At 42.8% G+C, this 22446-nt stretch overlaps 1 protein-coding gene across 1 annotated transcript in view; it reads right to left on the reverse strand.

Moving 5' to 3' along the window:
* The window catches only part of USP22 (ubiquitin specific peptidase 22), a 54074-nt gene that overhangs the window by 26342 nt on the left and 5286 nt on the right, over positions 1 to 22446 (reverse strand). Inside the window, exons 2-3 of the mRNA XM_081116151.1 lie at positions 10240 to 10372; positions 3317 to 3430 (exon numbers count right to left, since the gene is read on the reverse strand). Coding sequence (XP_080972277.1) covers positions 3317 to 3430; positions 10240 to 10372 — 247 coding nt within the window. The remainder of the gene's footprint in view (positions 1 to 3316; positions 3431 to 10239; positions 10373 to 22446) is intronic.

Raw genomic sequence — 22446 nt, forward strand, 5'->3', positions numbered from 1 at the left:
GATCAGATCAATGAATTCGAAGATAGGGTAGGAAAAAAAATCAATCAGAGAATCAAAAAGAAAAAGCAATTAAAAAACAGGAGGACAGTCTAAGGGAGCTGTGGGACAATATAAATGTAACAATATTAGCATCATATGAGTGCCAGAAGAGGTCAAAAGTGAGCAAGGGGTAGAGAACCTGTTTGAAGAAACAATGGCAGAAATCTTCCCTAACCTGATGAAGAAAAAAGTCACACAAGTTCAGGAGGCACAGAGAGTCCCAAGCAAGAAGAATCCAAAGAAGCCCACACCCAGACACATCATAATTAAAATGCCAAAAATTCAAGACAAAGAGAGGATCTTAAAGGCAGCAAGAGAAAAGCAGTCTGTTACCTACTAAGGAGCTCTCATAGGCTGTCAGCTGACTTCTCATCAGAAACTCTACAGGCCAGAAGGGAATGGCATGAAGTATTCAAGGAAATGCAAAACAAAGATCTGAAACCAAGACTACTCTCTCCAGCAAGGCTATCACTCAAGATAGATGGTGAAATAAAGGGTTTCCCAAACAAAAAAAGGCTAAAGGAGTTTATCAACACCAAACCAGCATTGCAGGGACTGCTGTAATAATAATAAGAAATATAGAGACAACATAGGCATAAAGAATTAAAATGGTAATAAATAAGGACCTATCAATAATAATCTTAAGGGCTTTAAGGGAGAGATCAACAGCAATACGGTCATAGTTGTGGACTTTAACACCCCACTGACTTCACTGGATAAATCTTCCATACAAAAACTAATTGATATTTACAGAACATTTCACCCCAAAGCTGCAGAATACACATTCCTCTCAAGTGCACATGGGTCATTCTCAAAGATACACCGCATGTTAGAACACAAAACAGGTCTCTAGAAGTTCGAGAAGATTGAAATTATCTCAAGCATCTCAGATCACAATGGCACGAGATTAAAAATCAACTACAGTAAAAACACTCAAAAACATTCAAACACATGGAGGTTATATAGTATGTTATTAAACAATGAATGAATTACCAATAAGATCAAGAAAGAAATAAAAAACTTCCTGGAAAGAAATGAAAATGAACACACAACCCAAAATCTATGGGACTTAGCGAAAGCAGTTCTAAGAGGGAAGTTCATAGCATTACAGCCCTACCTCAAAAAACAAGAACAATTTTTAGTAAACTATCTAACCCTACGACTTAAAGAATTAGAAAGCTCCCCTGTGAAGCTGTCCAGACCACGGCTTTTGTTTGGTGGGTTTTTTTTAATTGCTGCTTTGATCTCATCAGGTGTTATTGGCCTATTCAGGTTTCCTGATTCTTCCTGATTCAGTTGTACATGATCTCACTCATATGTGGAATTTAATAAACAAAACAGATCCAGAGACATAGAAGCATAGAACAGACTGAGGGGGTCTCAGAGGGAAGGCGGGCGTGGGTGGTGGGTGGGGAGAGATAAACAAAGAACTTACATGCATATGTGCATAACCCATGGACAAGACAACAGTGTGGGGAAGGCCTGGGGGGTGGATACAGGGTGGAGGGGATCAATGGGGGGAAAAGAGGGATATTTGCAATACTTTCAACAATAAAGACAAGTTTAAAAATATACATATATGCCCGGCCGGGCGTGGCTCAGCGGTTCAGCGTCAACCTAGGATCCAAGCAATCAGGGTTCAATTCCCGGTCAGGGCACATGCCCGGGTTGTGGGCCATGGCCGATCAATGACTCTCTCATCATTGATGTTTCTATCTATCTCTCTCCCTCTGCTTTCCTCTCTCTGAAATCAACAAAGACATATTTAAAATATACACATATATATATTTTTTGAGGAATACATCGTTGAGATGTACCCATAAAAGATTTAAACCAAAGACAATGCAATAAATGCTAATAAGTGTTGCATTTCACCCTACTGCACACCTAAGTCCTCACTGGAAGCACCTGCTCTATGCTACCTAAAACTCCTGCACAAGCCAATACATGTCACAAGGACAGCCTCTCGCGGACCGATGGGGCTGCAGGAAGGTGTTAGAAGAGCTCTCTTACTCCATCCGGAACCTGCATTTCTGGGCCCTGAGGTCAAGTGTTCAGCACAAAGAAACAATATGCTCGTTCTCAGAGCAATGCTACTACGGTTCTGAGGAGAAAAGAATAGAAAGTCGTCCTCCAGAAAAGATCTGTGAAACAAGTAATTCTGATCACTCCTGTTTCTATTCTTCCTTTCTCAAAAAAATGGGGTTCCTAAAGCAGAACAAGTGAGGCCACATCTGTGAAACATGCTGGGTCGTGTGTGCTCTCTGTGAACACTGCTGGGGCCGCTGGGCTCAGCAACCACACAGGACACCATACCCCGCCTGCCATCGCAGCAGAAGCACATGCTGGAAACGAAAACTAATAAAGGGGGAACATCAGGGAAGCCAAAAGTAAACAAAAGAGCAACACAGAAAATGGCTGCATGCATCTGTTGCACCCCTGGCCACATCCCGACAGAGGCAGCACGGTGGAGGAAGCACTGGCAGACAAGAAGCCACCATGGCTCTGACTGTGAGGCACTGCCCAGAGGAAAACCCTAAACCAGGTGGGTGGTGTGTAAGTGGTAGATTATTACATTTTCCATCTGGCAATTTTAATTCTGTTAACACAGATTAAACATAACCCAAATAGTTAAAGAGTGTTAAGAGAGATCCTATAATAATTTAATCAGAAACAGTCTTCCCTCCTGGGAGAAACCAGGGACATACATCTTTTAATAGTCCTGAGGCGAGGCTGCTTCCTGGAACACTGGAGAGCTGAGGTAAACTGCTCACCAGGGACCTGATGGCAACGTGGCCTTACTACAGCTGTCCCTATGAATATGCCTAAGACGGAGAACGTAGGTGTTGGTGCACGTTTCTTCTCAACCCCAGCAGAGCCCCTCACAGCAGCCACATGCCGCTGGGGGACCTGGGGCAAAGGACAGCTCTGGGAAGCTGTGGGAAGTGATGGGCACCTGCAGCTGACAGCCAGCCTCTCACTGCTTGTCCTGCAGCCTAGCCTGGCTCCACTCTGTGCCTGTGCCTGGGAGGAAGCGAGCAGGTGCAGGTGCAGGTGCACATGCGTGCGTGCGTGCGTGCGTGTGGCGGGGGGCAGGCAGGCTGGGCGCTGTCTTTCCACTAAACAGTAAAAATCCAACTGCCAGCTTACCTTCCCGTTTCCCTACACTGACTCTCCCTAGATAACTGATCTTTCTTTGGTAAGTTTCACCCTTGACGGAGGAGAGGGTACGCTGGGCTAGGACACGCGAGGAACATGAATCTAGGCAAGACCAAACCTTGCATCTTCCAAGCTCTCCGCTGTTCCTCTTTGGCAATGATTTCCATGTCTTTGTCATATATGTAGTCCTGACACAAAAAGCAGTAGATACCTCCATACATAAGATCTATGGCTGAAAAAACAAAGGAAGAAAGAGAGACAAAGATAATTAAAAACGAAAAGGCAATGCTTAAGAACACAAATTAGACAAACAAGTTTTATAGACACAGGGCTGTCTATAGCATTTCCCACCTCTCAAGTCACAGAGCCCTGCTATTACGAAAGGGTTTCCTCCCCCTTCGGACAGTTTATCCCAAGCAGATGAGGTATGCCACTTTTCTATGGAAGCTCCTGTCAAAGGGTGAGGCACCCAAGTGAGAACGAGGTGCCACACTCATATTTCATAAAGAGCCCAATAGTTAAGTATCTGAAAGAGTAATATTTAAAACAAAGGAAACTCTCATTGCGTTTTCCCTTGTTTTAAATCAGAATTCTGGGCCTGACATACAGTAACCATGTTTTACTGCATCTAGAATTCCTAGTACTGTTACAAAAAGAATGCAGTAATTATCTGCCTACTCTTTAAGAATAGCAGTAAATCATCCTCTGACCAGACAACCTTGACTTCTTGGCCAGAGCTGCCTGTTGCCCACTTACGAGTGGGTCCTGCGTACCTTCTCAGTACCTATAAAATAGGGTGCCGCCTGACTTCAAATTACTTCATTATAAAGATAAATAAGATAAAGTCCTTTGAGCAATAGAAGGTACTGTCTCATTCAACAATTTAAAAGAATTTTCTTGGCTTGGAGTCAACAAGCATATCAGAGGTTTGAGAGGCAACGTAGCATGGAGGAAACAGCAGATTCAGAATAACTGGTATTATCCCAACTCTGCCACTTGGTAGTTATGTATTCACTTCCCCTGAGCCTCAGTTTCCCCTTTGGCACTATGTTGACATTAAAAGCACTAACACCTCATAGTTCTGTACGATGATTAAAGTAATCCCTAGAACTACAGTACCCATCCTGGTCGACAGCAACATCGTAATAACTCACAGCTTTGATCACATTTCATGTCTTCAGCTACCATGACTCAGATCAGAGATACTGTGGTAGATCTGCAAAGTCCTCTAAAACAGGTCTCTTAAAGCACAAACTAGCCACCGAAGAACCCCATGCCTGCCCTTCAACCCACCCAAAACACTGACAAGACTCTAACACACTCTGCAAGTCCACATCACAGCTGTTCTGAGAGCTCCGCCGGTGCCTTTTGTCAGTGCACAGTCTTAGCATGGGGATGTCCAAGAGAAATCTAGTCTGAGACAAGCTTAGCAATGAGGACAAAAATTTCAGAAAAGCAAAGGCATCTGATGAAAAATATGCCAAGCATACAGCCAACAGCAAGCCCACCTGCCTGGGAAAGGTGCGTGTGAAAGTCCTCCCAGGTGAGTCCTTCCTCAAGGAACTTTTCCACAGCAACTGTTCATCAGTGTGTGAAGCCAATGATTTCCAACAAATGGTGCTGGGACAACTAGAACTACATCTCCACATGCAAAATATGACGCTCGACCCTTACCTGACACCAGAGACAAGCATTCACTCAAAATGGACCAGCGGCCTAAACGTAAGAGCTAAAAGCATAGAGGCCTAAGAACACACAGGAGTCAATCTTCACGGATTGTATGTTTAATACCATGAGCACCAAAAGAGAGGAACTGGACTTCATTCAAAGTAAAACTCTGTGCATCAAAGACACTACTAAGAAAGGGACAAGACAACCTACAGAACGGGATAAAGTGCCTGCAGGTCATGTATCTGATAAGGGCTTATTATCCAGAATATGCCATTTCACTCCCAGGTATATATCCAAGAGGAAAACATAGGTTCACACAGAAACTTATACGTGAATGTTTACAATGGCATTATTTATAAGAACCAAAAAGTAGAGACAACCCAAACGCCTACCGATGGATGACTAAGAAAACGTCCTGTCGTCTCCACCACAGCCCACGAGGGGAGGAAACACTGACACAGCCTACAGCATGGAGCACCCTGAAGACACGCTCAGAGAAAGAAGTTACAAAAAAGGTCACATACTAGATGATTCCTTTTATATAAAATATTCCGTATTTTTATAGAGACAAAAAACAGATTAATGGCTGCCAGGCCTGGGGTAGGGAAGAATTGGAAACTGATGGGGGGGGGCTGAAGTGACAGTTCTAAAAGCAGATGTGGTGGCTGCCTGGCATTGTCAGTGACTAAACGCCACTGAACTGTGCACTTTAAAATGTTTAATTATAGTTTATGCAAATGTCACTTCAACATAAAATTTAAAAACACAAAGCAACACATATAATCAAGGTAGTTAATTTGGAAAACTGTTTTGTAGTCAAAATGAAGATTCCGAGGACACAGCCTTGACTGCCCCAAGGCAAGGAGCTGAGGGTGCCAGCCAGTCCCCAGCCTGGGTGAGAGCGAGCAGGTCAGTGTGGAGCTGGCCCTGGGTCGCAGGCACTCTCCTATGGTTTTGTCTTTATACATCAGCTTCCTCAGCAATTCCACACCATCAGCTGACACAGGCACCATGCATGGCTGGTCTTTTCCCCTCTGGTCACAGAATGACCTTGAGAATGGAGGGAAAACATCAACTCAAGTGAGCTGACACCCTGCACCCCGCTTCACACGTGGGTACTCACTCATACTCTTCTGGGCAACTAAAATCACTCTTCTAAGGTGGACAGGACAGGTTCAAGGCATCACTCTTACACCATTTGTGGCTCACGCAGGCAAAATCCAAGTACCCCTGTGACTCAACCTAAAACTAAGAAATGTGAAATCAAACAGCTCTGAGTTTGCCTCAGTGACCTGGCTCTAGCACAGTTTAGCACACCTACCAGTACAGATGGGTGCAGGGTGGGCAAAGGTAGGTTTACAGCTCTTCTTATGGAAATAATACAGTAATTAATAAGTAATGCAAGAATAAACTCTTGTGTTTCATGCTCTCATAGCTGTAAACCAACCTTTGTCCCGCCCTGTAGAAAATTTGACTGATATAAAGTTCTTTTTCCTGATGTGTGTATTTTATGACATCAAGACAGTTTTACAGGGCAAGATGCACTAAGGAAGTAGAACTTTTCATCCCAGGCCACACTTGCCTGTCCTTCCACAGGCCTTCAACAACCCTGCTGCTACTTACACTTGATTCAACTGCTTCACCCCCAATATTCAGGCAAGACTCACCTCAGGCCTCTCATCTACTCCCATTAAAAACTGGATGCCCAGCGAGAAATTTCTCTAGTAATGCACTTCAGGTCGCACTGTACTGTACTGCCGCGTGTACCCTGGAGGCAGAACTTCGCCCAAGGAAGTCAGGGTTCTTTGCTCCTCCGACATTCAGTTGCTCCATTAAATTACCCTTGGGCATTCTGCAAACACCCTCCAAAAAATGACAACCAGAGTGTAACAGCCTAAGAAGTTGCTCTGAGTGTAAAGGGTGGGGACAGGGGGAAGGACAAAGTTTGTTCTTAGTAAGTCAGGAAAGGCCAAGACATACCGAAAGATAGGGCAGGGCCGCCATCCCCACATCCCTTCTCTAGCTCCCTTCCCTCTTCACCACCTGGACACACAAAACTAATTTCTAGCTTTGTTAACACATACACATGAACCCTTCAATATCATGGGCTCAGCAAAGAGTAGATCTTTCTCATGATTTGTTTCTTAAAGCAAACTTTATCAAACTTTTTTCTTGCAAAAGTACAGGCAGAGTTTATCAATCAGGTTGACTGGATTAACACCAAAGTGAGGTTTTTAAATTTTATTTTTCAATTACAGTTTGTATTCAACATTATTTTATCTTAGCTTCAGGTGTACAGCATAGTGGTTAAACAATCACATATTTTCAAAGTGTCCCCCTCTTTATTTAATGTTTTTACTGATTTTAGAGAAGAAGGGAGAGGGAGAGAGACAAACATCAGCTGCCTCTGGTACGCATCCCACCGGGATCAAACCAGCTATCTTGGTATGTGCGGCCATGACCGGGAACCAAACCAGTGACTTTTTGGTACAACTAAGCCACACCGACAAGGGCCAAAGTGTTCTCCGTGACATTTCAAGTACCCACCTGGCACCATACATAGTTATTAAAATACCAATGACTATAATCCCTGTCCTGTACATTACATCCCTGTGACTATTTTATAACTACCAATTAGTACTTAACCCTTCATCTTTTCACCCAGCCCCCAACTCCTTCCACCTCTTCAACCAACAGTCTGTTATTATCTATGAGTCCCTTTCTATTTTGTTTATTTTGTTCTTAGATTCCACATATACGTGAAATCATATGGTATTTGTCTTTTCTGTCTGATTATTTCGCTTAGCATAATACCCTCTAGGTCCATCCATGTTGTCAAAAATAGTAAGATTTCATTCTTTTTTATGGCCAAGTAATGTTGCATCTTATATATGTACCACAACATTTTTATCTGATGGACACTTGGGTTACTTCCGTATCCTGGCTGTTGTAAATAATCCTGCAATGAGCATAGGGGTGCATATATTCTTTTGCTTTGAGGAAATTCCACACTGCTTTCCACAGCAGTGCATGAGGGTTCCCCTTTCTCCACACCCTCGCCAGCACTTGTCCTTTGTTGACTTGTAGATGGTAGACATTCTGGTAGGTGTGAGGAGATACCTCATTGTGGTTTTAATTTGCATCTCTGATGACTGGTGACCTTGAGCATTTTTTCATCTCTTGGCCATCTGTATGTCCTCTTTGGAGAAGTGTCTATTCAGATCCTTCGCCCACTTTTTAACTGGACTGTTCCTGGTGTTGAGTTGTATGAGTTCTTTGTATATTTTGGAAATTAACCCCGTACCAGATGTATCAATGGTGAGTATGTTCTCCCACACAGTGGGCTCTCTTTTCATTTAGTTGGTTTCCTTTGCTGTGCAGAAGCTTTTTAGTTTGATATTGTCCCATTTGTTTAGTTTTTCTTCCTCAGGAAATAGATCAGAAAAAATACTGCTAAAAGAAATGTCTGAGATTTTACTGCTGATATTTTCTTCTAGGAGTTTTATAATTTCAAGTCTGACGTTTAAGTCATTAATGGATTTTGAGTTTATTCTCGTATATGGTGTAAGTTGGTGATCTAATTTTATTTTTTTGCATATATCTGTCCAATTTTCCCAACACTGTTTACTGAATAGACTGTCTTTACCCCACTGTATGTTCCTGCCTCCTTTGTCATAGATTGACTATTTACTTATTTTTTAACGCTCACCAGAGAATGTTTTTATTAATTTGAGAGAGAGGAAGGGAGAGAAAGAGAAAAAAACACCGATGTGAAAGAGAAACATCGACTGGTTGCCTCCCATATGCACCTTGACCAGGGATCAAACCCACAACCTTTTGGTGTATGGAAGGATGCTCCAACGGAGCCACCTGGCCAGGGCTTAATTGACCATTTAGACATGGATTTACTCCTCTGTGCTCTACTGTTTCCATTATAATTGTAGCTACTGCACATAGCGTGATATTGAGGTGACAGCTTCCCTGTGTCTGTAATGAAACAGCTGACTCATGAACACATCACGTAAGATAGAGATCTCTTTTGCCTTACATTATCTTGCTTCTCGGAAAAAAAAAAAAAAAGAAGAAAAACCAGGCATATGCCTGTGTTGGTCTCAGCCCTGCCTCTGCTGTGAGCACTGCTTGCAGGAGCCCTGTGGACACAAGCAGTGCACGGCTTTGTGATCGAGGAACCATTTCCAGCCAGGAATACACAACCAATTTCTAGAACAGGTTCTCTGGCTTGTACCTTTTGAAAGTGTCTTTCTTATTAAGGATACCCTGACAATCACACAAATTTAACAGAAAACACTATTCTGAAGGAGGCAAACATTTAATGACCATGCTAAGAAAAGAAAACCATGAGCAGAACCTTGCTTTATGTCATAGGTGGGGAACGTCCTGACATTGGTCTGGCCCTGCCAGGGCAACCACAAGTGGGACCAAAATTCAATCAATCTAGGAGCTTTTTTTCATAGCTCATTTTTAAGTTGATAATTTTGTATGGCCCACAAATGATGTTATAAATATCCAAATGGCCCCTGGCAGAGAAAAGGTTCTCCACCCTTGCAGTTTATGTGACCTTCCTGCTGTGCGCATTTCCATCTTTAAGTCCAAGAAAAGTAATCGCATCCTGATGCCAGTGCTGTTAGTATGTTCATGACCTTGTATGGCTCAAAACAACAAAATCTAGCCTGGCCAGCATGGCTCAGCAGTTGAGTGTTGACCTATGATCCAGGTGATCGTGGCTCGATTCCCGGTCAGGGCACATGCCCGGGTTGCGGGCTCAATCCCCAGTGGGGGGCGTGCAGGAGGCAGCTGATCAATGACTCTCATCATTGATGTTTCTATCTCTCTCCCTCCCTTCCTCTCTCTGAAATCAATAAAGATATATTTTTTAAAAACAACGAAATTCATTCCTGAAAGCAAAACTATCACCTATGTACACCCAACTCCATGCTGACATCAGTAACCTAATACTGCACTTAAGATCTTTCTTTGTAAATTTTTGCCTAATCGAATTCCTAACCATGTTTTTCATAGAGAAAGATGAGGCTCTAATACTCCATTAAAGAAAAAGCACTTTTCAAAGGAGGTTAGATAAATATAAGAAGTTAGCCACCATAATTTATCACTTGAGATCACATAAAATCTTAACACCAACTTAAATGCCACAGGCAAGCTGGGTACAATGATCCATTTGAGTTCAGTTTATCTCTCACTTCCTGAGGAATTTCACACGGAGGTCACAAATTATTTTAGACAGAAGTAGAGGACTTAAGGAGGGTGGGACGGCAAACCTAAATGCAAAACACAGAGAGCCAGGGCAGTGGCTGTCCCAATGCCAGTGCGACAGGTCAGAGGGCACCTTACCCAGGTTATGCCGTTTCGACTTCGCATGTTCGTGAATATGCTTCTTTGTGAAACAGCCAAAGAAGACACAGTGGAGGCAAGAGTGCAGCCTGCTCAGGTGGACACCACACACGTGACAGACGCAGGACTTCGCCTGAAAGGTAGAGAAGAGAATGAAAACCAGCACGTGGCAGGAGTTCTTCTCAGGAAAACATGAGCAAAGTGGACCACCCACAGGGAATAGCTGAAGAGAAGCAGGGAGTTTCCCCGAAGTCTCATTTATACTAAAAGATCATTCTGTTAATCCTTTCACCTGCCCCCAGATACATGCATTTAGCTCAGGGGTGGGGAACCTTTTCTCTGCCAGGGGCCCTTTGGATATTTATAACCTCATTCGTGGGCCCTACAAAACTATCAACTTAAAAATGAGCTATGAAAAAAGCTCCTAGATTTACTGCATTTCGAGTGCTGCCTGCGGTTGCCTTGGCAGGGCCAGGCCAAATGATTCTGCTGGTCGTGTAGGTCCGTGGGACAGAAGTTCTGCACCCCTGATTTAGCTCAACACTAGCTCCATGTAAGAAAACGGCCCACAATCTCAATCACCAAAACTGGTGAGCTCCTTGGATGTTTGCCACAAGTGATTTTAGAAGCAAAGTCTGCCTTCTGTCCTCACCACCCCAACAGGTGCCCCAGCCCCAGCTCCCAGCCGTTCCAGGCTAGCAACTCACAGCCTATCTGCCCTGAACCTAGGGAGCATTTTAACCTTGATAATCCAGGTTCCCCAACCACAGCAAACTTAGAAGCAATAAACAGAGGCACACGAATCAAAGCAGTATAAGGCAACAAGAAAAAGGAACCACTTTTTGCTAAGAACTAGACCACAGAAACCTAAAACTTTAATCACAGCAACCATGAGCACAGCGCTCAACAATTCTCACACCCGCATCATCCAAGGTCGATTTTCTATCACAGTATGACAACCACATTTATTTTAACTATAAATAACCCGAGATGGTCAGACTACATATCCAACCGATGAGATGATACAACATACAGTATATAATTTACTTCTGTCTTAACTGGGGGTCAGGAAGCGATGAAGGCAGGCATAAAATGGTGCATGGGGAAGGGAAGGTTAAAACTGAAAGGGCCTCTGAAAATAACAGCTGGCAATGCAAACATCACCTGCTGCCTACTGAGCGCTCGCTGGGCAAGAGACAGCTAATCCCCATCCCATCTGCACAACACACATGAGAAAGGTTTTAAGCCCCTCTAACATGTGAAGAAACTTAGTGTACATGCTTGTGACAATACAGCAAGAAGGACACAGCAGAACTCGGACCAGGACCTGCCGGCCCCAGGAGCCCACCTTCCCACGCAGCCAGAAGGTGCCCCTTCTCAGCTTCGCTCTGCGCGTAGGAGACCAAGGCAAGTGCCCAGCCCCGAGGTGACAGCTGAGCACTTGCCTACGTGGAGGGCAGCACCTGGGGACCGTCTGCAACCTTTACTCACATAAAACTTCAACTGTAAGAAACTGTCCCGAGAAGCTGCTCTGTGGCCTCTGAAGCGGTAGGATTAGTGGAAGGAGCTGGGTGGGGAGGGTGTGTGGAGGTCCACTCCACAAAGATGAGACAGCCCTGAGCTAAGACACTGGTCACATGACAAGCCAGACAAACCGAGAGCTGTGCACACCAGGGACCATGTCACAGCCGCTCCATGTCAGCTTCTCAGAGTGCACTCCCAGCTGGAGCTGGTGAGAGGCACACATCCTCCCCAGCGCCTGAGGGCTTAATATGCCACAGGTCATTCTGACGCTGTCTTTCTAGAATCATCTGAAGAGGTTACTCTGCAAACACCATGGGTCTAGCCCTCTGCAGGACTTCTCAACAGTAGCACAATGGACACTGTAGGCCTGAAAATTCTGTCTGCATGGGGGGGGGGGGTCGCTGTGCACTTCCATTTAGCAGCATCCATGGTCTCCACCCACTAGAGCACGGAGCACCCTCCTCCCAGGTGAGAGCCACTGCAGGGCCAGAGAGGCTGAAGCTTGAAGAACTTCTAAGATGCTATGGTGGTAGAAATAGTAGTTGTATTATTTTTTTTTTTTAAATATGTCTTTATTGATTTCAGAGAGAGAAAGGAAGAGGGAGAGAGAGAAACATCAGTGATGGGAGAGTCACTGATCAGCTGCCTCCTGCACACCCCCAACTGGGGATCGAGCCCGCAACCAGGGCATGTGCCCTGACCGGGAATTGAACCCCAATCGCCTGGATCCTAGGTCGATGCTCAACCGCTGAGCCACGCCCGGCCAGGCTGTATTATCTCTTTACTCTTCCAATGACCGATATCATTGCTTTCAGTAACACAGGGAATTTAAAAATTACAGATACTGTTCTATTTGTTGTATAGCAAATGACATTTATAAGTACCATGGAAAATTTCATTCCTTTAGTTATAAAAATGTTAGGAACAAAATCCTGGAGATTTTTAGTTAGAATATATTTACTGTTCACAAAACTATAGATTTTAGTAGAGAGAGGAAAGAATTAAGAGGTGCCCTTTAGCCCAACCAGTGTGGCTCAGCAGTTGAGCATCGACCTGGAATCCAGGTCACGGTCTGACTCCCGCTCAGGGCACACACCTGGGTGGCAGCTTAGATCCCCAGCAGAGGGCGCGCAGGAGGCAGCTGATCAACTCTCATCATTGATGTTTCTCTCTCCCTCCCCTCTCTGAAATCAATAAAGACAAATTTTTTTTAAAAATTTTAAAAAAGAGGTGCCCTTTCTTTTCATCACTTTATTGTTAAAACTTTTTCCTATTCTTTTTTATTTCCATCACTATTTTAAAGGCAGGACCTGACTATCAGGTCAGGGAAAGAAAGCCTTACATATAAATACCTACCCACAGAGTCATCATACAACTCAATCTTTTTCATTAAGTAAAGCATATGCTCAACACTCATATTAAGGCAGTGAATCAGATTTCATGACCGGGGCTCCCCTGACATGTGGACTCAAGCATACCAGTGATGTATGTCAGAAATCTGTTGTCCATATACACCAATGACCTGCCACACTCCAGCCATACACAAGTCCTGAAGTATTTGGTGCTTCCTAAGAATGAATGTTAAGTGGGGACCTCCTAGAAGCCACTGACTCTGACGCTGTCTGTGGAGTCTGCACGGGCCTCCTCTGGAAATTCTGGTTTCCTTCCACATCCCAAAGCTGTACCTGTGGGTGAACTGGGTGTCTCCGTTTTCCCAGGAAGAGCGACTGTGGGTGTGGGTGTGAGTACCCCTGCAACAGAAGGGCCTCCTGTCTCCCCGTGCATCCTAAACTGCTGACATAGGCTCTGGCTACACGTCAGAACCCATGGTTGGAAAATAATTATCTTACTTATTATTAACCTTTCTAAATATATATATAGCTCACATTTATTACAACGTTTAATAGTAGAACTGTTTTGGGGTCTTTATTTAGAAGTCTGGTGATGTTTTTGTGACCATATGCCATAAAAATTCACCTTTTATTTATAATTCACCTATGGTAAAATTGGTTTCAATAAATGCTGTTTCACTTCATGTTGCAGTTCCCGAGGACCTATTGGCATTAAGTGAAGACGTACTGTACAGACATGTGTACACATGAGTTAGTATACACATATCTCTTTCCCAGCTGTCTCTGAAGGCCAAGAAGCCAAAAAACTCCAGTATTAACCAGCCAGTGCCCAGATAGCATTTTCTAACTCCATCTTCAATAGAAAGAACCAGAGCTCCTTGGAGCAGATTCTAAGGTCTGAGCAGAAAAATATACAAGAGAAGCCTTGAACACCTCGCAATACCAGAAAGGAAGAAAGTACTCAACAACAAAAAAACAAACGACAAGGTATGTCAAAGGGACACAGAAGCCAACTGGAAGAGCTCCCAGTAGTTAAAGGCAGAACAATTTAGCAAAAAAATAAGTAACACAGTATTAGATTATAACCTTTAGTATAAAATACCCACAAGGGCATACCAATATAAAAGACTGAATACATGCATGGATGAGAAAGGACAAACCTTCCATATAGAAACATTCCAAATAATTTCTGTAGACATACTCTGCCCTCAGGGAGGGAGCACAGCCACTAATGTTCTATGTGCCCTGCAGTCACTTCCCTCCAGACAGGATGGGAAGGAGCAAAGAGCCACTGTACCTCAGTGCAGCAGCCTGGCGGCCTGCGGCAAGCTTACCATCAGCATCGGCAAGTCCTGTCAACCATACCACCCTTCACAGACCCAAGAGGGCACCTCACCTCTGTGGTCTTCCTCCCAAACCTATAACCGTAAGAAAAACATCAAACAAAGCCAAATCGAGGAACATTCTACAATACAGCTGGGCAATACTCCTCGAAAGTGCTGAAGTCATCAGAAATAAGAAAGGTCTGAGAAACTGCCCCCCTCTGGAGAAGCCTGAGACATGATGACTAAATGTAATGTGGGTCCTGCATGGGGTCTGGGGAAAAACAATTAGGAGAAAACTAGTAAGATTTGAATAAAGTGTGAAGTTTAGTTAATAATGATGTTATCAAGCTCAGTCATTAGTTGTGACGAATGTACCATAGTCAAGTAAGATGTGAATCACAGAAAGTGTGTGTGAGACATATGGGAACGTTGTTATTTTTGTAACTTTTCTGTAAGTCTAAGACTTATTAATTTGCATACAACTAAATGCACACACACAAAAAATGCAAGTAAAACAGGAAATGTGAGTAAGGGCAGACGGTATTAAGATGGGCTCCATCAGTGTGGAGATCCTGGTTGTGACATTATACCAGACTCACAGAATGTTGCCATCAGGGAAAACTGGGTAACGGGTACAGGGCTCTGTGTATTGTTTTTTACAACAGCATGTTCATCTACAATTAACCCAAAATAAAAACTTTAATTTAAAAAAAAGAAAAAGCCTTTTTCTATTTTAGATCTTTTACTTGGAATGGCCTGTACCCCACTTAGTATGAATGATATAATATTTTGTTGTAATGATTTGAAAGATCCAGTAAGTAAATAAATAAATAAAGCGAAAAGCTCATGCCTCAAAGCAAAAAAGTTTGAAAACGAAAAAAGTTTACTTTAAAAAAGGGATACATTCAAGAAAATAAACTGAAAAAACAGCAAGAGGAGGAGAGCCAAGAGAGAGCTCTCAGCCACTCTCTCACAACCATCAAAGTACCCAACTGGTTGCCAATAAAGACTCATTCGGTCACTTGTGGAGCCAAGAAATGTGTACATTTCATGCTTCTCGGCTTAGCACTTGCCAGATCCTGTGTCCTGCAAGTCAGTCCAGGTACTGTTATTGCCCTAGGATGATTTCTACTCAAAAGATGAAGCATAAGAGATTCATTCATATTTCGAGAGATGAATCTAAGACTCCAGAACTGAAACAGCATTGGCAAAGAAATGATCAGCACAGTACCCTAGAGTAAATTATTATTATTATTTTTAGATTTTATTTTTGTTTAAAATATTACAAATGTCCCTTTTTCTCCCCAATGACCCGTTCCACCCCGTCCCACTCCCCTCCCCAGTCCCTCTTCCCACCATTGTCCGTGTCCTTGAGTTGTGCATATACACATATAAATTCTTTGGTTACTCTCTCCCCCTCCACCCACCCGCCCTCCTCCATCCCTCTGACATTCGTCAGTCTCATCCATGCTTCCATGTCACTGACATTATTCTGTTCATCAGTTTATTAAGTTCTTTAGATTCCACATATAAGGGAGATCATGTGATGTTTGTCTTTCTCTGCCTGGCTTATTTCACTCAGCATAATATTCCCCAGGTCCATCCATATGAGATTCTTCTTCTTTACAGCTGCATAGTATTCCATGGTGTGAATGTCCCACAGCTTTTTTATCCACTCATCTACTGATGGGCACTTGGGCTGTTTCCAGATCTTAGCTATTGTAAATTGTGCTTCTGTGAACATAGGGGTGCGTATATTCTTTCTGATTAATGTTTCAGGATTCTTAGGATACATTCCTAGGAGTGGAATCTAGAGTAAATTATTTTCTAAAACACATGGCAAAGTACCACTGACTAAAGATAAATAATACAAGACCATTTTTCAACTGAAACAATCTCCCTTTCCAAAACCCAGCCCAAGGCCTGACACCACTCCTCTAAACACTGACCACAAAAGCTACTCTCTTCTTAAGCAAGTGTCCATAAACTGATAATCTATACTGACACTTTGAAAAGGTACAAAATGGAAGTTACGGCATTACACATACTCTATGACACTATACTACCTTAAACTTTCATCTTTTACATTGAACTTTTTATTTCTCTCATTTTAGCTACCTTCCCTGCTGACCATTCTTTCCTATACATAAAACTGCACTTCTTAAATGCATCTCAGGTTTGATGTCAAGTAGACAATCACATTTCAACCCCATGGCAAACCAAAACACACACAGTTAATTGCCTAAGACGACTATTCCTTCTCTATATGATTCTACGATTAAGTTTTACAAATTCTTAAAATTCTTCAATTCTCCACGTTGAAAGCATATATATCTTTGTGTGTGTGTGTGTATACATATACATGTATATATAACATATATACACCTATCCATAAAACAGAATGGAAGGAAAAGTACACAATGCTGTTACCATTCAATGGACTGTTAACTGCACAGTTGAAAAGAGTAAGTGAGCCCTGGTCAGATTCACTCAGTGCTTAGAGTGTCGGCCTGGGCACTGAAGGGTCACAGGACTGATTCCCAGTCAAGGGTATGTACCTGGTTTTCGGGTTCGATCCTGACCCTGGCAGGGACATGTGCAGGAAGCAACCAATCGATGTGTCTCTCTCACATCAATGCTTTTCTCTCTCTCTCTCCCCCTCCCTCCCTCCATTCCATTCTCTCTAAAAATCCATAAAACATATGCTCGGGTGAGGGTTAACAAAAAGAAAATAATAAGTGAGATCTATAAGCACAGGCAACCACTGAGAAAAGGAAACAATATACACAGCACGTACACTTACAACAATAAAAACAAAAACATGTAACTTTGTTCTTTATGTACACACATACTTGCAATTCTAAAAAAATCTATAAGAGCCAGGCAGCAAACAGATCTTAATAGTGGTTTTTCTGGGGCCATGAAAGACTCACCTTCTATAAGTCTTTAAGGTACTTTATTATTACACACTGACAAGAATAATATTATCATTTCTGTAATTATTTTTTAAAAGAACATGGATTCATCAATTTTAAGCTTCCTTAGTAAAACTTACCAACATCTGAGCAACTAGAATTATCTATGTATTCCATCATGTGTGTTTAGGCTAAAATTATCCTATGTGTAGAGATTTTCATTGGACATCTATGTGACAACTACTGTTTAAATGGCCTTTTAACAATTATGATTTCAATTCCTCAAGACAAAAACCAGGGGCAAGAGCCTGTGGACTGAAGGGTCCTGGCTTTGATTCTAGCCAAGGACACAAACCTCAGTGGCAGGATCAATCCCTGGCCCTGGTCAGGGAGCATGCGAGAGGCAACCAGTCGATGTCTTTACCTCGTATTGATGTTTCCCTCTCTCTCTGGAAAGCAATGGAAAAATAGCCTTGGGTGAGGGTGAAAAAAGGCTGTGTTTTGACAAGTTGCTGTAAAATTTTAGTCACAGAATGGTTCAAAAAAATGACAACTTAAAAAACACATTACCTGTATTCCAAATGCCTATACGTTCAAAACATAATATAGACCATGTTAAGTCATACTAACAAACAGAACTGAAAATCCCTTACGTATTTACTCCTAGTGTCTATCTTCACACACAAACTTTACCTTAAGTGGCGAAACACTTGTTATATTTAACACACACCAAAAATGCAGACAGGTCACTGTGATAGCACTGAGTCCTAAATCATGGAAACACTTTCACATCCCATAGTGCAACTCAAGCCTAAAGAAGGCAGAAAGTTATCAAATCTGACTATATTCTTCTCACTCTCTGCCTACCAAAAGATGAATCAAAATCTGGATACAAAACCATAACCTGAGTGTGCATCTTGGTCTTGTCCAAATGCACTAGCCCAAACAGGGGATTTCAGGGCGTGAGTTGTTGATAGCTCCAAACATTGTACTCAAGGCCAGTCACAAACAGCATCTGACACTGGGCTGCACCACAGGCCCTCTAAAGAGACTAAGAATCCTAGCAGATCTATCTAATACGTAAAAACAAACCCAAACAGGAAGCCAAAATGGAGAGACAAAAAAACAAGCCCCAAATGAAGAACAAGAGAATGTTCCAGGTAAAGAGCTAAATAAAATGGAGATACACAATCTATCAGATATAGAGTTCAGAATACTGATTGTAAGGATGCTCAACAGCATGAGAAAAGATATGGAAACTATGAAAAATGACCAGCCAAAAATGAAGAATAACATAGCAGAAATAAGTAATACATTCGAAGGAATTTTCAGCAGATTAGAGGAAGCTGAGGTTCAGATCAGGGAATTCGAAGACAGGGTAGAAAAAAATCAATCAGTGATCAAAAAAAAAAGAAAAACCAATAAAAAACAGGACAGACTGAGGGAGCTGTGAGACCTGGAACGTAACAATATTCAAATCATAGGAGTGCCAGAAGGGGAAGAGAATAAGCAAGGGCTAGAGAATTTGTTTGAAGAAATAATGGCAAAAAACTTCCCCAACCTAATAAAGGAAAAAGTCACACAAGTTCAGGAGGCACAGACAGTCCCAAGCAAAAAGAATCCACAGAGGAAACCAGGTGGTGGTGTAGGATAATAGCTGTACCCGCCACCTCCCACAACCACATCAAAATTACAACTAAAATACAAAACAACCATCACTCAGAACCTCCTGAAATCTAGCTGAACAGAAGCCCTGCAAAGAGGGAACTAAAGGAGCAACGACAGGCGGATCCGGGCTGAATTGCAAAGACAAGGTTGTGGGCAGACACCCGGTGCCACAGTTTAAACCCAGGAGGGATATCTTGGCTATGGAGGCTTCCCGGAGGAGTCAGGGGTGCCAGCCCCATATCAGGCCTGCCAACCCAGGACTCCAGGACCGGGAAGAAAGGTCACAACAGCTCTGGGCTATAAAAACCAGTGGGGAGTGTTGCTGAGGGTCACAGAGGCTGCGGGAGTCCAGGCAGCTCCGCTTAAAGGGCCCATGCATAGACTCACTCAGACGCGCTCCCTGAGCTCCAGTGCCAGACAGCAGCTTAAAAGGAACCTGGGACATCTGGGGAGGAACTAACATGCCTGAAATTGGGGTGCGAGGTGGAGGGGCAGCTTTCTCCCAGACAGAAGATCTGTCAGAGACCATTGCTCTTTTGGTGAGCCCTCGCCCGCCCCCCCCACCGAGTAAACAGGCAGGTGCCATATTGGAATCTTCAGCATCTGACTCACACCTTTCCCACACCCTGGTGATTCCCAAAGGCCCCATGCCTCCCTACCTGCAAGCTCATCCAAGCCATTTCCAGTGGCTTTTCTATGCAAGTGGCCTCTCAAGCCTCATGCTTAGAACTTTACTAAAATCTCCCAAACAAGCAGCAGCATGCCCCATACATCTTGATAAGTAGCTCCGGGCCTGGCACTAGCAGCAGCCTGCATTGGTTCAGAGCTTGGCCTCTCCTGGGCACCACCAACCCCAGCACAAGTAGCAGCCAACTACGGTTTGCTGTGTAGCTCATGCTGGGTGGCCCTGGGCAAGGTACTGGCAGAGGCTGACTTTGCACCTTCTGGGAGGCGCCAGAGACAGTGCACCTGGTGGTCAGACTCGACCACGCTGGATTATAACCCTACCACACTCAAGGGGTGCACCTGGTGAACATCAAAGCTCCACTGAAGTAAATCCTGCTCCATAGGGGTGTCTCCAGCACAGCAGCTCTTTGGCTGTAGTTGCAGCTGGTCCTCACAGCCGATTGGCCTGGGGGTCAATTCCTCCCAGTCACACCAATAGCAACCAAGGCCCAACTACAACAGGACAGTGCACACAGCCCACACAGAGGAGCACCTAGAAGGCCCAGCTCAGGTGACTGCGGAGGCTGAGCCATTGAACCCTACAGGACACCTTACTACACAAAGCCACTCTACAAGTCCCAGAAGACATAGCAACTCTACCTAATACATAGAAACAAACACCTGGAAGCAGCCAAAATGTGGAGGCAGAGAAACATGTCACAAAGGAAAGAACAGAAGAAATCTCTAGAGGAGGAACTAAATAAAATAGATCCAAACAAGCTAACAGATACAGAGTTCAGAATTTTGTTTATAAGGATGGTCAAACATATTATTACGAAAACTGAGAAAATCGATAACATAATAAAGTACCAATTTGAAATGAAGGCTACATGAGCTGAAATGAAGAATTATTTACAGGGAATCAACAGTAGAGTAGAGGACGCTGAGAATCAAATCAGCAATTTGGAACATGAGGAAACAAAAACACCCAACCAGAAGAGCAGAAAGAAAAAGGAATCCAGAAATATGAAGATAGTATAAGGAGCCTCCGGGACAACTTCAAGAGGCCCACGTTCGTATTATTGGGATGCCAGAAGGAGAAGAAAGAGAGCAAGAAATTGAAAACCCATTTGAAAAAATGACAGAAAACTTCCCCTACCTGGGGAAAGAAATAGACTTACAAGTCCAGGAGGCACAGAAGGTCCCAAACAAGAGGAACCCAAAGAGGCCCTCACCAAGACACATCATAATTAAAATGCCAGAGGTTAAAGACAAAGAGAGGATCTTAAAGGCAGCAAGAGAAAAAGCAATCTGTCACCTACAAAGGAGCTCCCATAAGGCTGTCAGCTGACTTCTCATCAGAAACTCTACAGGCCAGAAGGGAATGGCATGAAGTATTCAAGGTAATGCAAAACAAGGATTTGAAAACAAGACTACTCTATCCAGTACGGCTATCATTCAAGACAGATAGTGAAATAAAGAGCTTCCCAAACAAAAAAAGGCTAAAGGAGTTTATCACCACCAAACCAGCATTGCATGAAATCTTAAAGGGACTGCTGTAATTAGAAGTAGAAAAGGAGAAAAAGAGAAACATAGGAGTAAAGATTTAAAATGGCAATAGATAAGTATGTATCAATAACTTCAAATGAAAATGGAGTAACCGCTCCAATAGAAAGACATAGGTTGCCTAAGTGGATAAGAAAACATGAACCAAATATATGCTGTCTACAGGAAACCCACATCAGAACAAAATACACAGGACGAGAGTTAAGTGATGGGGAAAAAAAGTTCCATGCAAATAGAAATGAAAAAAAAAGCTGGGTTAGCAATCCCCATATCTGACAAAATAGACTTCAAAATGAAGACCATAATGAGAAACAAGAAAGGTCACCAGGTAATTCTAACAGAATCATCCAACAAAAGGATATAACCCTGATAAACATATATGAACCCAATATAGGAACACCTAAATTTACAAAAAAACTTCTGGAAGACTTTGAGACATCGACAGCAACACAGTCATAGTAGAGGACTTGAACACCTCAAAGACTTCACTGGCTGGGTCTTCCAGACAAAAAATCAACAAGAACACAGTGACCCTAAATGGCACACTAGATCAGATGCATTTAATTGACATTTACAGAACATTCTACCCCAAAGCTACAAAATATACATTCTTCTCAATTGTACATGGGACATTCTCAAAGATAGACCACATGTTAGGGCACAAAACAACTCTTTACAAGTTCAAAAAGACTGATATCATACCAAGCATCTTCTTAGACCACAATGGCATGAAATTAGAAATCAACTACAGTAAAAACACTAAAATCCATTCAAAGACATGGAGACTAAATAGCATGTTTTTAAACAATGAATGAGTTACCAATGCCATCAAGGAAGTAATCAAAAACTTCCTGGAAACAAATGAAAATGAACACACAACCCCAAATCTATGGGGCACAATGAAAGTCGTGAGAGGGAAGTTCACTGCACTACAGGTCTACCTCAAAAAAAAGAAAAACTTCTAATAGACTCTCTAACCCTACAACTTAAAGACTTAGAAAGAGAAAAGAAAACCACAGATTAAGTAGAAGAAAGGAAATAATAACGATCAGAGCAAAAGTAAATGACATAGAGACTAAAAAAAAAAAATACAAAAGATCAATGAAACCAAGAGCTGGTTCTTTGAAAAGATAAACAAGATTGATGAACCTTTAGCCAGACTCATCAAGAAACAGAGAGAGAGGACCTAAA

The sequence above is a fragment of the Miniopterus schreibersii genome, assembly GCF_964146895.1.
Source record: "Miniopterus schreibersii genome assembly, chromosome: 16".
NCBI classification, from domain to species: Eukaryota; Metazoa; Chordata; class Mammalia; order Chiroptera; family Miniopteridae; genus Miniopterus; species Miniopterus schreibersii.